Raw genomic sequence first — 15,595 nt, 5'->3', positions numbered from 1 at the left:
AGCAGAGGTTAGATTAGTTTAGTTTAGAGATACATGGCGGCAACAGGCCCTTCGGCCCACCGTGTCCGTGTCGACCAGCGGTCCCCGCACGCTATCCTGCACACACTAGGGGCAGTTCACAATGATACCAAGCCAATTTACCCAACCAACCTGTGCGCCTTTGGAGGGCGGGAGGAAACTGGAGATCTCTGCGACCGCGTGGGCTTTCTCCGGGAGCCACGGTTTCCTCCCGCACTCCAAAGATGTACAGGTTTGTAGGTTTCACAAAATGCTGGAGTAACTCAGCGGGTCAGGCGGCATCTCAGGAGAGAAGGAATGGGTGACGTTTCTTCAGACTGACCCGAAACGTCACCCATCCCTTCTCTCCAGAGATGCCGCCTGACCCGCTGAGTTACTCCAGCATTTTGTGATACCTTCATTCTGTATCAGCATCTGCAGTTATTTTCCTACACAGGTTTGTAGGTTAATTGGCTGGGACTGATAATAATTTAAATTATTACAGTGCTTTGTGTACATTTTCTGACTAAATTATCTTAATTTTATTGAAGCAACACAACAGGGGCAGCAGAGTGGCGCAGCGGTAGAGTTGCTGCCTCACAGCGCCAGAGACCCTGGTTCAGTATTGGCTACAGATGCCGTCTGTACGGAGTTTGTACGTTCTCCCCGTGACCTGCGTGGGTTTTCTCCGAGATCTTCGGTTTCCTCCCACTCTCCAAAGACGTGCAGGTTTGTGGGTTAATTGGCTTGGTATCAATGTAAAATTGTCCCTATGTAGGGTCTTGTTAATGTGCGGGGATTGCTGGTCGGCGCGGACTCAAAAGACCCACGCGGGTTTTCTCCGGGAGCTCCGGTTTCCTTGCAAAGACATACAGGTTTGTTGGTGAAGAATTGGGTAAGAGTTGCAAATTGTCCCTAGTGTGTAGGATAGTGCTTCCAAATGCTGTCCCAACTTTAGTTTAGTTTAGAGACAGGATCGGTCGCTGGTCGGCCTGGACTCGGTGGATCGAAGGGCCTGTTTCCGCATTCTCCCTCTAAACTACCTCTAATCTAGAGGAGCATTTGGAAGCTGCTGTGTCTTTGCAACATGCTCATAGTAAAGACCGGGCAAGCCAGACTGCACGTGCAGAAAAAATAAAACTAATTGAACCAAAACAACGCCAGACTGCGAGAAGCAATCCAGGAGTTGGCGCAGGAAGCATGTGGGTGGCAGCGAGTTCGTGCCAGACTAACCCCTGGCACCGTTTCAGGCTCAGTCACGTACACAAGGCACCGTGGGCACCGATAAACCACATGCCAGCAACTGAACGAGAGGAAATCCAAATTTGGGCGGTCACGGTGGCGCAGCGGTAGAGTTGCCGCCTTACAGTGAATGCAGCGCCGGAGACCCGGGTTCCATCCCGACTACAGCTGCTTGTCCGTACGGAGTTTGTACGTTCCCCCCGTGACCTGGTGGGTTTTCTCCGAGATCTTCCGTTTCCTCCCACACTTCAAAGACGTACAGGTTTGTAGGCTTATTGGCTTGGTAAATGTAAAATTGTCCCTAGTGTGTGTCGGGCAGTGTTAATATGCGGGGATCGCTGGTCGGAGCGGACTCGGTGGGCCGATGGGCCTGTTTCCGTGCTGTGTATCTAGACTAAACTGAACTAAAATGCTGGAGTAACTCCGTGGGACAGGCAGCATCTCTGGAGAGACGGGATGGGTGACATTTCGGGTCGAGCCCCAAGTTCAGACTTTCCTTGATTTTGGTACATCTTTCTTGATCTCCTTTGTCCTATTTTCACAGCTTACACTTCCTTATCTATGTATCTCCCTCTCCCCTGACAGATGATGGTACAAATCGAAGGTATTTATTCACAAAATGCTGGAGTAACTCAGCAGGTCAGGCAGAGAAGGAATAGGCGACGTTTTGGGTCGAGACCCTTCTTCAGACTGATGTCAGGGGGGCGGGACAAAGGAAGGACATAGGTGGAGACAGGAAGACAGTGGGAGATCTGGGAAGAGAGGGACAGAGGAACTATCTAAAGTTGTCTAAAGAAGAAGGGTCTCGACCCGAAGCGTCACCCGATCCTTCTCTCCAGAGACGCTGCCTGTCCCGTTAAGTTGCTCCAGCATTTTGTTCCGTTTACTTTAGAGATACAGCACGGAAACAGGCCCATCGGCACATTGAGTCCGCGCCCACCAGCGATCCCCGCACATTAACACCGCGAGACACACCAGGGACAATTTTACATTTACCAAGCCAATTAGCCTACAAACCTGTACGTCTTTGGAGTGTGGAAGGAAACCGAAGATCTCGGTGAAAACCCACGCAGGTAACGGGGAGAACGTACAAACACCGTACAGACAGCGCCCGTGGTTGGGATCGAAACTGGCTTCTAGCGCTAAGTTGAATGCATGGCCGTGGGAACGTAAATGATACTGCAGGAAACCAACTGGATTGTCGGGAGCTTGCCCCCCCGAGACCCATTTCCCAAGCGACATGCCCATGCTCACCAGCAGGCAGAACTGGGCGGCTGGAAGCAAATACTTACGCCTCCGTCACCTCCGCCCGCTCCTCGGTCCGCTCGAGGTCGCCCTCGATGATCACCAGCTTGCGTGCCACCTGCAAGAGAGGACAGTAGACAGGTCAAGGCCTACTCGCCGCCATCTTGTCCCGAGCTCTGCCCGGTACTTTGCACGAATGTTGGCTTTTCCCCTGCGCCGCATGGAATGAAACACGGTGGAGACTTCGGGCGCGTGAGTGCGGTCAAAAAAAGAAGAGGAAAAGAGCCGGGCGCTGCGAAGGACGCGAAACTGGGATAATTGGAGCGAACAGGTGATCGCGGGTCGTCATAGGCTCGGCGGGCCGAAGGGCCTGTTTCCGCGCTGTACCTCCAAGCGAAACTATCTCTGAACTAGTAGGAAGGAACTGCAGATGCTGGATGACACCGAAGATAGGCCGAAGGGCCCATACAGGCTTCGGCTTGTAGAGCAGAGGTAAATAAAACTGGAATTTGTTTGAAAAATTACCAGTTTCAAGCCTCTTTTAGTGCATTTCAAAGTAAAAACGGACATTACAAAATAATGTGAATATGTCACTATACTAATAACATTTTTATTATTTTTATTAATTTAGTTATATAATCTTGCACTTGAATGTAATATTACTAATAACATTTTAATTATTTTTATTAATTTAGTTATATAATCTTGCACTTGAATGTAATATTTACTCATTACAGTCCCACCACTGATTTTCTGGCACTCTTGGTTCCAGAGCTTTGCTGGTTTATCCAGCCGGCCAAGGAAGTCGCTCGGCGATGGGGATAGATGTGCTGGCTCCAGCTGGGCTGGAGTTCCAGAGCCCCGGCCACAGGTCGCAAATTCAACCCGCGGATCGGCCGTGGAAGTCCCGATGAGGTCGAGATTGGCTGCCTTGCCCAGCCTAGGTGCCACATTTTCGGGGGGACTTCCGGGATGGGGGGGGGGATTTCTAGCGGAAACCCCTAGCGACCTCTAGCGGAACCCTAGTGTTCATTACAAGTCTACATAGTTTATTTTCCGATCCGATTTCTCCGTTGGTAAACGCGATTTTGGCAAAGTGAAAAACGCGGAAATCATGGAAAAAGCGCGGAAAATGGGTTTTTAAAAAAAAAACGCGGAGATCTGAGGAAACTTTCCCAGAGTATGGGAACCAAGAACCAGAGGACAGAGGCCTGGAGGAGAGAGGGGAAAGATTGGTTGCCCGGAAGGGAGACATCTTTGCTCAACAGCCACATCGTGCCATTGTTACCCCAACCTATGCGACCCTCTCACCGCCCTCCACGGAGTTTCCCTGCGTAGGGAAAAAAAATTGCAGATACTGGTTTAAATCGAAGATAGACACAAAATGCTGGAGTAACTCAGCGGGCCAGGCAGCATCTCGGGAGAGAAGGAATGGGTGATGAAACGTTACCCATCCCTTCTCTCCCGAGATGCTGCCTGGCCCGGTGAGTTACTCCAGCATCTTGTGTCTACCTACGGAGTTCCCCGCCCCCCCACTCACCTCCTCATACTTGCGATCTGCCTCCTCCGCGATGTGTTTGGCTTCCTTGAGTTGGATCTCCTGCAGTTCCATCTTCTCCTCATCCTTCAGCGCCCGGTTCTCAATCACCTTCATCCCTCTGGGAAGAAGAAAAGCACAAAACTCCCAGTCAGGTGGATTCACATTATGGGGCCAATAACACGGTCAAGGTGCTGTTGCTTCGTGGGGGGCGCGGCGGTAGAGTTGCCGCCTTACAGCGAATGCAGCGCCCGGAGACCGGGGTTCCATCCAGACTACGAATGCAGTCTGCCGGAGTTTGTACGTTCTCCCCGTGACCTGCGTGGGTTTTGCTCCGAGATCTTCGGTTTCCTCCCACACTCCAAAGAAGTACGGGTATGTAGGTTAATTGGCTTGGTAAATGTAAAAATTGTCCCTAGTGGGTATAGGATAGCGTGCAGGTGCAGCAGGCAGTGAAGAAAGCGAATGGTATGTCAGCATTCATAGCAAGAGGATTTGAGTATAGGAGCAGGGAGGTTCTGCTGCAGTTGTACAGGGCATTGGTGAGACCGCACCTGGAGCATTGTGTACAGTTTTGGTCTCCTAATCTGAGGAAAGACATTCTAGCCTTAGAGGGAGTACAGAGAAAGTTCACCAGATTGATCCCTGGGATGGCAGGACTTTCATATGAAGAAAGACTAGATAGACTAGGCTTATACTCGCTGGAATTTAGAAGACTGAGGGGGGATCTTATAGAAACATATAAAATTCTTAAGGGGTTGGAGAAGCTAGATGCGGGAAGATTGTTCCCGATGTTGGGGAAGTCCAGAACTTGGGGTCACAGCTTAAGAATAAGGGGAAGTCTTTTAGGACCGAGATGAGAAAACATTTCTTCACACAGAGAGTGGTGAGTCTGTGGAATTCTCTGCCACAGAAGGTAGTTGAGGCCAGTTCATTGGGGTATGGAGAGAAGGCAGGTACAGGTTACTGAGCTGGATGATCAGCCATGATCATATTGAATGGCGGTGCAGGCTCGAAGGGCCGAATGGCCTACTCCTGCACCTATTTTCTATGTTTCTATGTCTAACTCTAAGCTGTGGGCTACTCCTCCGGTTTTAACTGCCAGGACACATACACATCCGATCCACCTCTAGAGGTCAGAATGACGTGTGAGGGAAAGGAACTGCAGATGCTGCTTTACACCGAAGATAAGACACAAAATACTGGAGTAACTCAGCGGGACAGGCAGCATCTCTGGAGAGAAGGAATGGATGACGTTTCGGGTCGAGACCATTCCTTCTCTCCTGAGATGCTGCTGCCTGTCCCGCTGAGTTACTCCAGCATTTTGCGTCTATCTGCGAAGTCAAAATGATAGTCCATATCAGGAACGAGCTGCCAGAGGAAGCGATAGAAGCAGATATAATTACGACTTTCAAAAGACATTTAGACAGATTTCATTTAGAAACATAGAAACATAGAAAATAGGTGCAGGAGTAGGCCATTCGGCCCTTCGAGCCTGTACGCACCGCCATTCAATATGATCATGGCTGATCATCCAGCTCAGTAGCCTGTACCTGCCTTCTCTCCAAACCCCCTGATCCCTTTAGCAAAAAGGGCCACATCTAACTCCCTCTTAAATATAGCCAATGAACTGGCCTCAACTACCTTCTGTGGCAGAGAATTCCACAGACCCACCACTCTCTGTGTGAAGAAATGTTTTCTCATCTCGGTCCTAAAAGACTTTCCCCTTATCCTTAAGCAGTGACCCCTGGTTCTGGACTCCCCCAACATCGGGAACAATCTTCCCGCATCTAGCCTCTCCAACCCCTTAAGAATTTTATATGTTTCTATAGGATCCCCCCTCAGTCTTCTAAATTCCAGATTTAGTTTAGTTTAGAGATACAGCACGGAAACTGGCCCTTTCGGCCCACCGGGTCCGTGCCGACCAGCGATCCCCGCAAACTAACACTATCCTGCACCCACTAGGGACAATTTTTACATTTACCAAGCCAATTAACCTACATACCTGCATGTCTTTGGAGTGTGGGAGGAAACCGAAAATCTCGGAGAAAACCCACGCAGGTCACGGGGAGAACGTACAAACTCCGTACAGACGGCTCCCGTAGTCAGGATGGAACCCGGGTCTCCGGCGCTGCATTCGCTGTAAGGCAGCAACTCTACCGCTGCGCCACCGTGTCGCCCATAAATACGAATGGGAGGGGTTCAGAGGGCATTGGGCCAAACTACAACAACATTTAATAGACATTTGGACAGGTACATGGATAGGAGGGTTCAGGGGGATATGGGCCAAACGTGGGACTAGTGTGGATGGGACATCTTGGTCGGCATGGGCAAGCTGGGCTGAAGGGCCTGTTTCCTTGCTGTATGCCTACGAGTATGAGTGCTGATGGGAAATTGTAACGGCAATACGGTGGCGCAGCGGTAGAGTTGCTGCCTTACAGCGAATGCAGCGCCGGAGACCCAGGCTCCATCCCGACTACGGGCGCCGTCTGTACGGAGTTTGTACATTCTCCCAGTGACCTGCTTGGGTTTTCTCCGAGATCTTCGGTTTCCTCCCGCACTCCAAAGACGTGCAGGTTTGTAGGTTTGTAAGTTAATTGGCTTCTGTAAATTGTCCCTAGTGTGTGTGTGTGTGTGTGTAGGACAATGTTAGTACGCGGGGATCGCTGGTCGGCGCGGACACGGTGGGCCTGTTTCCACGCTGTGATGGGCGGGGTGATTTCCTCACTTCTGGTGCCGGTCCATCGTGGACCTAGTGGGTTTAGGATAGTGTTAGTGTGCGGGGATCGCTGGTCGGCGCGGACCCGGTGGGTCAAAAGGGCCTGTTTCTGCGCTGTATCTCTAAACTAAACATGAGAATGGAAAGATTTACACGAGAAAAGATACAAAATGCTGGAGTAACTGGGCAGAATCCCTGGAGAACATGGATAGGTGACTGTTTTGGTCAGGACTCCAGACACATCACAGAGGATCTGACATGGACAACACACATTGCCGCACTGGTGAGTAAGGCAAGGCAATGCCTTTACCACCTCAGACAGCTGAGGAAATTTAAGAGTCTCTCTGAGGATCCTTCAGTGCTTCTACTCTGGGGCTGTAGAGAGCATCTTGTCCGGGAACATCACAATCTGGTTTGGGAACAGCTCTGCCCAGGACAGGAAGGCTCTGCAGAGAGTAGTGGGTTTGGCAGAACGCACCATGGGAACGACACTCGTCCCCCTGCAGGACCTATACATCAGGAGGTGCAGATCCAGAGCCAGCAACATTATGGGGGACTCCTACCACCCCAGCAACGGACTGTTCCAGCTGCTACGGTCAGGCAAACGCCTCCGCTGTCACGCTGTGAAAACGGAGAGGGTGAGACGGAGTTTCTTCCCACAGACCATCAGGACTGTTAACTCTCATATCACCAGGGACTCATTTAATTTACTGTATTAATTTATTTTTTGTGTTAATTTTTTTTCTTCTATTGTGTTTTGTAGTTTAGCACAATCCGCAGGCGTTGCCACTTCCATTTCACTGCACATCTTGTATATGTACGTGACAAATAAACTTGACTTGACTGTTCTTTACACCAGACGAGGGTCACTCTCCCCTTTCTCTCTGAAGGAGATTAACATTGAGAACAGTGTACAACTACTTTGTTCAACTATGATTCGGATTAGCCCAACCTCCCCTCGATATTCGATGTACCAATGAAGTGTGGGTTTGAAAGGTAGAATAGCGGAACACAAGAAAATAGGAGCAGGAGTAGGCCAACCGGCCCCTCGAGCCCGCTCTGCCATTCAATACGATCATGGCTGATCCTACCCCAACCCCCTTCCCACTATCGCCCTTCTTCCCACCCAAAAGAACCGTGTGATCTCCTGGGAGAGGCGAAAAACCGGATAAAAACCCAGGCCAATTTGGGGAAAAAATCCGGGAAATTCCTCTCCGACCCCAAGCTAGGCGATCGAAACTTGTCCAGCAGATTACCCAGGTCTTACTATACTAACAATAGCTCATGTCCACTTCCCTGCCCGCTCCCCGTAACCCCTAATTCCCTTGTTTATTAAAAAACAATCTATTTCCGTTTTTAATTTATTTAACGTTCCTGCTTCCACAGCTCCCTGAGGCAGCGAATTCCACAGACTAACCACCCTCTGAGTGAAGAAGTTTCTCCTCATCTCAGTTTTAAAAGAGCCCCCTCTTATTCTAAGACTATGCCCCCTAGTTCTGGTCTCCCCGATCATCGGAAACATCTTTAGCGCATCCACCCGATCAAGGCCCCTCACGATCTTATACGTTTCAATAAGATCGCCTCTCATTCTTCTAAACTCCAATGAGAAAAGTCCCAACCTACTTAACCTTTCCTCATATGTCAACCCCCTCATCCCTGGAATTAACCGTATAAACCTTCTCTGCACTGCCTCCAGAGCAAGTACATCCTTTCTTAAATATGGACACCAAAACTGCACACAGTATTGTGGCAGATGCTGGTTTAACAAGACAAAGTGTTGGAGTAACTCAGGTAGCAGCCCTAGGGAACATGGATCGGTGACGATTCGGGTCAGGCAGATATAATATAATATATATATGGAAGATTATTTGGCGCATAGGACTAGAATAGATAAGCAGTGCATCTAGAGATGAGGCAAGTGGGTTGGCGCATTGGCCTCAGTGTGATCTCTCATCTGGTCGAGTGTCAACACGATGAATAGGCTGGCGAGAACACGGAAGACAATGCTGCCTCTGTTCGGTCCTCGTTACGAGTGGTACGGACTGATAACAATGGACTGTAGATGGCCTTAACCCAAAAGGGCTCAAGACACGTGAAACAGTCTGTAAAAAACATTTTAGCAAAGCTAGAACAATCGTGGAACAGCACAGCACGGAGTCAGGCCCTTCAGCCCACAATGTCTTTGCTCAACCATACAAACCACCCCACAGATGCTGGTTAGCACGCAAAAAGACACAAGGTGCTGGATTAACCACTGGAGTCTGAAGAAAGGTCTCGACACGAAAGACATTCTTGCCATACAGGGAGTACAGAGAAGGTTCACCAGATTGATTCCTGGGATGGCAGGACTTTCATATGAAGAAAGACTGGATAGACTCGGCTTGTACTCGCTGGGATTTAGAAGACTGAGGGGGGATCTTATAGAAACTTACAAAATTCTTAAGGGGTTGGACAGGCTAGATGCAGGAAGATTGTTCCCGATGTTGGGGAAGTCCAGAACAAGCGGTCACAGTTTAAGGATTTTTCACACAGAGTGGTGAATCTGTGGAATTCTCTGCCACAGAAGGTAGTTGAGGCCAGTTCATTGGCTATATTTAAGAGGGAGTTAGATGTGGCCCTTGTGGCTAAAGGGATCAGGGGGTATGGAGAGAAGGCAGGTACGGGATACTGAGTTGGATGATCAGCCATGATCATATTGAATGGCGGTGCAGGTTTGAAGGGCCGAATGGCCTACTCCTGCACCTATTTTCTATGTTTCTATGTTTCTATGAAACGTCACCCATTCCTTCTATCCAGAGAAGCTGCCTGTCCCGTTGAGTTACTCCAGCATTTTGTGTCGATCTATGTTTTAAACCAGTTCTTTACGAACAGAATCTCCCTTTGAAGCGTTGTTTATTGTAGCAGACACATGCGCAGTTTTCCAACTTCAGTATGGTCATTGTCATAGAGTGATACAGTGTGGAAACAGGCCCTTCGGCCTAACTTGCCCACACCTGCCAACATGTCCCAGCTACAGTAGGGGATATAGCTCAGTGGTAGAGCATTTGACTACAGATCAAGAGGTCCCTGGTTCAAATCCAGGTGCCCCCCTTGCCAGCTCTCTTAAGGTGAGAGGGAAAGATTTAATAGGAGCCCGAGGGACAGCTTTGGGCGGCACGGTAGAGTTGCTGCCTTACAGCGAATGCAGCGCCGGAGACCCGGGTTCGATCCTGACTGCGGGTGCTGTCCGTACGGAGCTTGCACGTTCTTCCCGTGGCCTGCGTGGGTTTTCTCCGAGATCATCGGTTTCCTCCCACACTCCAAAGACGTGCAGGTTTGTAGGTTAATTGGCTTCTGTAAATTGTCCCTAGTGTGTGTGTGTGTGTGTGTGTGTAGGACAATGTTAGTGCGCGGGGATCGCTGGTCGGCACGGACACGGTGGGCCTGTTTCCGCGCTGTGTCTCTGACTTCGCCGCTCCGGTGTGATGGGCGGGGTGATTTCCTCACTTCTGGTGCCGGTCCATCATGGACCTAGTGGGTGTAGGATAGTGTTAGTGTGTGGGGACCGCTGGTCGGCGCGGACCCGGTGGGCCAAAGTGCCCGTTTCCTCGCTGTATCACTACACTAGTCCCCACCTGCCCGTGCTTGGTCCATATCCCTCCAAACCTGTCCTATCTATGGAATAATACATGGTCTGACAACAATGTTTTCTTCAATGGACTCCTCTGTCAGCCTCACCTCTCGCTTTCATCCGCTGCCTTCTCGGCCTCCTCCAGTTTCTGCAGTGCCGTGGCGAGACGCTCCTGGGCCCGGTCCAACTCCTCTTCAACGAGCTGGATGCGGCGGTTCAAGGAGGCCACCTCCGCCTCAGCCTGGGCAAGGGGAGAAGAAAGAACAACAGCCTTAACTACTGGACTCTGAAGAAGGGTCTCGACCCGAAACGTCACCCATTCCTTCTATCCAGAGATGCTGCCTGTCCCGCTGAGTTACCCCAGCATTTTGCGTCAATCTATGTTTTAAACCAGTTTGCTTATGTACAGAATCTCTCTTTGAAGTGATATTTATTTTTTAGATTTAGATTTTTTTAGATTTAGAGATACAGCGCGGAAACAGGCCCTTCGGCCCACCGAGTCCGCGCCGCCCAGCGATCCCTGCACACTAACACTATCCTACACACACTAGGGACAATTTTTACATTTACCCAGTCAATTAACCTACATACCTGCACGTCTTTGGAGTGCGGGAGGAAACCGAAGATCTCGGAGAAAACCCACTCACGGAGAACGTACAAACTCCGTACAGATGGCGCCTGTAGTCGGGATCGAACCCGGGTCTCCGGCGCTGCATTCGCTGTAAGGCAGCAACTCTACCGCTGCGCCACCGTGCCGCCCATTGTAGCAGACACATGCGCGGTTTTCCTTCTTCAGTATGGTCGTAGTCATAGAGTGATACAGTGTGGAAACAGGCCCTTCGGCCTAACTTTCCCACACCGGCCAACATGTCCCAGCTAAGGTAGGGGATATAGCTCAGCGGTCGAGCATTTGACTACAGATCAAGAGGTCACTGGTTCAAATCCAGTTGCCCCCCCTGCCAGCTCTCTTAAGATGAGAGGTGAGCGACAGGGTCGGCGATGGGCCGGCACCAGACGTGAGGACATCACCCCGCCCATCACACCGGGGCGGCGAAGTCAGAGACACAGCGCGGAAACAGGCCCACCGTGTCCTCGCCGACCAGCGATCCCCGCGCACCAACATTGTCCTACACACACACACACTAGGGACAATTTACAGAAGCCAATTAACCTACAAACCTGCACGTCTTTGGGAGTGTGGGAGGAAACCAGAGTGCCCGGAGAAAACCCACACAGTCATGGGGAGAACGTACAAACCCCCCACACACACACATAGGCGGCATCCGTGGTCAGGATTGGACGCAGGTCTCTGGCGCTGTGAGGCAGCAACTGTCCCGCTGCACCACCGCGCTGGTAGAGCTGCTGCCTCACAGTGCCTCGGGCTTTGGGCCCAACTTGCCCACACTGACCAACATGCCCCATCTACACTAGTCACACTTGCCTGCCTTGGGCCCCATATCCATCTATAAACCATTCCTATCCATGTACCTGCCTGAATGTTTCTTTAACATTGAGATAGGACCTGCCTCAATGACTTCCTCTGGCAGCTTGTTCCATCGACCTACCACTGTCTGTATAAAACGTTGCCCCTCAGGGTCCTACTAAGTCTCTCACCTGAAACCTTTGGCCTCTGGTTCTCGATTTACTCTTGAATAAAAAACTGCATTTAAGGGTATTCAAGCTTTAAAGGAGTATGGGCAAAACGCGGGCAGGTGGGAGCTGTGTAGATGGGGCATTCTGGTTGGCACGGGCAAGTCGGGCCAAAGGGGAAGAAAACTGCAGATGCTGGTTAAAATCGAAGGCTGGAGTAACTCAGCGGGTCAGGCAGCATCTCGGGAGAGAAGGAATGGGTGACGTTTTCGGGTCGAGACCCTTCTTCAGACTGATGTCAGGGAAGGGGGCGGGACAAAGATAGGATGTAGACGGAGACAGGAAGACTAGTGGGAGAACCACTCCCGCTAGTCTTCCAGTGGGACTGTCATATGTTGAAAGACTGGAGCGACTAGGCTTGTATACACTGGAATTTAGAAGGATGAGAGGGGAACTTATCGAAACGTCTAAGATTATTAAGGGGTTGGACACGTTAAAGGCAGGAAACATGTTCCTAATGTTGGGGGAGTCCAGAACCAGGGGCCACAGTTTAAGAATAAGGGGTCGGCCATTTAGAACGGAGATGAGGAAAACCTTTTTCAGTCAGAGAGTTGTGAATCTGTGGAATTCTCTGCCTCAGAAGGCAGTGGAGGCCAATTCTCTGAATGCATTCAAGAGAGAGCTAGATAGAGCTCTTAAGGATAGCGGAGTCAGGGGGTATGGGGAGTAGGTAGGAACGGGGTACTGATTGAGAATGATCAGCCATGATCACATTGAATGGCGGTGCGTACAGGCTCGAAGGGCCGAATGGCCTCCTCCTGCACCTATTGTCTATTGTCTAACTGGGAAGGGGAAGGGATAGAGAGGGAAAGCAGGGACTATCTGAAGTGAGAGGTTAATGTTCGTACCGCTGGGGTGGGGTGTGAGCTACCCAAGCGAAATATGAGGTGCTGTTCCTCCAATTTGCGCTGGGCCTCACTCTGACAATGGAGGAGGCTCAGAAAGGGGCCGCTGTATGACTCTGTCAGTCAGATCGGCATTGGAACTGCAGTGGAATTATCAGGAGCAAGCGGGTCCCAAATTTGGTGATCGACACCCCGAGATCAAAAATGTAAAAATACAAGTCTCCTTGCCCTCCACCGCAATCTAACACGTACACATGGTTCGTACTGACCACGCCCTGCCACTGAAGTCACCAAGTCGACATCGTAGCGTATCACTCCACTGCCGGGTGGGGGAGGGGGGGGGGAAAGAAACACAGCAACTTTCACACTTAGTGGCGCTTCTAACCTCCGTTTCCTCATTCTGCAGCAGATCCAGTCTCACTTCCTCCCTGCATCTGCCCCCTCTTGAACAATGGCCACTGCTAGTCATAGACTGAGTCAGCGTGGAAACCGAGGATACTAGAGGAACAAGATAGACCACTCGACCCTAAAAACCGTGGTACACCACGGCATCATTTTAGTGGGCAGAAACTTGCAGAAACATTTAAAAAGAAAAATAACAAAAACCTGTGAATTGATAGATGAGATATATTAGACAATAGGTGCAGGAGGAGGCCATTTGGCCCTTCGAGCCAGCACCGCCATTCAATGTGATCGTGGCTGATCATTCTCAATCAGTACCCCGTTCCTGCCTTCTCCCCATACCCCCTGACTCCGCTATCCTTAAGAGCTCTATCTAGCTCTCTCTTGAATGCATTCAGAGAATTGGCCTCCACTGCCTTCTGAGGCAGAGAATTCCACAGATTCACAACTCTCTGACTGAAAAAGTTTTTCCTCATCTGAGTTCTAAATGGCCGACCCCTTATTCTTAAACTGTGTGTGGCCCCTGGTTCTGGACTTCCCCAACATTGGGAACATGTTTCCTGCCTCTAACGAGTCCAACCCCTTAATAATCTTATACGTTTCGATAAGATCTCTTCTCATCCTTCTGCATTCTGCATTTTAATGGTATCATCAAACATACTGTTCCCCCAAAACACTGATTACACTACGAGAGGCAGAGCGAACGGCGGATTTTGTCTACTAAAATGGCGGACGTTACGCTCCTACACTTCAGTACAGACGATTTCAACGGAGTGGTCCATCTTGCTCCTCTAGTATCTTTGGTGGAAACAGGCCCAACTTGCCCGCACCGGCCAACATGTCCTGGCTGCACTAGTCCCCACCTGCCTGCGCTTGGTCCATATCCCTCCAAACCTGTCCTTTCCGTATAATAATACATGGTCTTAGATAACAAAGTTTTCTTCTCATTGCAAGTACCAATGGCCTGTTTGGGCAATATGTTGAACTGGGTCTTTCTTTTGTTGTGAAGACACAAAGGGGGAAAGGGAAACAAGAGACATACACCGATCAGCCAAAACATTATGACCACTGACAGGCTCGCCCCGAAAGGTCACCCATTCCTTCTCTCCGGAGATGCTGCCTGACCCGCTGAGTTACTCCGGCACTTTGTGTCTATCTCTGACTTCGTTTTGCAGCTATTTATATTGCAGGCCAAGTTGTGTTTCTGTTCAAAATAGAAAATGCTGCTTCCCACAAAACCGAGATCCTCAATGTACATCCTTCAACTGACGTCACACACAAACAGAATGGATTATGCAAGTGTTCTTCCAGCGTTGGCTGCAGGCACATTCACCACCACAATCTTACAATCTCACAAGCTACCCGTAATCCCTGGGATGGCGGGGACTGTCACAGGAGGAAAGATTGGAAAGACTGGGCTTGTATTCACTGGAGTTTAGAAAGATGAGAGGGGATCTTATAGAGACGTATAAAATTATGAAAGGACTGGACAAGCTAGATGCAGAAAAAATGTTCCCAATTTTGGGCGAGTCCAGAACCAGGGGCCACACACAGTCTTAGAATAAAAGGGAGGCCATTTAAAACTGAGGTGAGAAGAAACTTTTTCACCCAGAGAGTTGTGAATCTGTGGAATTCTCTGCCACAGAAGGCAGTGGAAGCCAATTCGCTGGATGAATTTAAAAGCGAATTAGATAGAGCTCTTGGGGCTGGTGGAATCAAGGGATATGGGGAGAAGGCAGGCACGGGTTACTGATTGTGGATGATCAGCCATGATCACAATGAATGGCGGTGCTGCCTCGAAGGGCCAAATGCCTCCTCCTGCACCTATTTTCTATGTTTCTCTGTTTAATCTTGCATTTCCTTTACAGCAAAGACAAGCCATTCACTTAACTTTATCAGGTGACCTTTCAGGTAGGGGCCTTTCTTCAGACTGATTACAGGGTTTGGAGCAAAGGAAGCTAGTTGAGTTGAGGATATAGATCACAAAATGCTGGAGTAACTCAGCGGGACAGGCAGCATCTCTGGAGAGAAGGAATGGGTGACGTTTCGGGTCGAGACTCTTCTGCAGACTGATGTCTGGCCAGTGGGCTGTACAGAGATAAAACGTAGCCAGAGACAGTAAGACTGGTAGGAGGTAGACACAAAATTCTGGAGTAACTCAGCACGTCAGGCAGCATCTCGGGAGAGAAGGAATGGGTGGCGTTTAGGTCGAGACCCTTCTTCAGTCTGAAGAAGGGTCTCGCCCCGAAATGTCACCCATTCCTTTTCTCCAGAGATGCTGCCTGACCCGCTGAGTTACTCCAGCATTTTGTGTCTACCTTCGATTTAAACCAGCATTTGCAGTTTTT

The 15,595-nt window shown here is 50.0% G+C and overlaps 1 protein-coding gene and 2 non-coding genes across 7 annotated transcripts in view; 2 read left to right on the top strand and 1 right to left on the bottom strand.

Annotated features, from left to right (window-relative positions):
- LOC144612389 (uncharacterized) overlaps positions 1-15,595 on the bottom strand; it is a 61,036-nt gene that overhangs the window by 31,201 nt on the left and 14,240 nt on the right. For all 5 annotated transcript variants that reach the window (XM_078431988.1, XM_078431983.1, XM_078431984.1 and 2 more), the window contains exons 2-4: positions 10,458-10,591; positions 4,025-4,142; positions 2,532-2,602 (exon numbers count right to left, since the gene is read on the bottom strand). In XM_078431988.1, coding sequence (XP_078288114.1) covers positions 2,532-2,602; positions 4,025-4,142; positions 10,458-10,591 — 323 coding nt within the window. The remainder of the gene's footprint in view (positions 1-2,531; positions 2,603-4,024; positions 4,143-10,457; positions 10,592-15,595) is intronic.
- trnac-aca (transfer RNA cysteine (anticodon ACA)) lies at positions 9,759-9,830 on the top strand. The gene has a single exon. It is a non-coding gene; the product is annotated as a tRNA-Cys (tRNA).
- Positions 11,235-11,306, top strand: trnac-aca (transfer RNA cysteine (anticodon ACA)). The gene has a single exon. It is a non-coding gene; the product is annotated as a tRNA-Cys (tRNA).

This window comes from Rhinoraja longicauda, chromosome 44, assembly GCF_053455715.1.
Source record: "Rhinoraja longicauda isolate Sanriku21f chromosome 44, sRhiLon1.1, whole genome shotgun sequence".
In the NCBI taxonomy this organism is placed as follows: domain Eukaryota; kingdom Metazoa; phylum Chordata; class Chondrichthyes; order Rajiformes; family Arhynchobatidae; genus Rhinoraja; species Rhinoraja longicauda.
The sequence above is the reverse complement of the archived record's forward strand: the minus strand, read 5'-3'. Positions and strand labels throughout refer to the sequence as shown.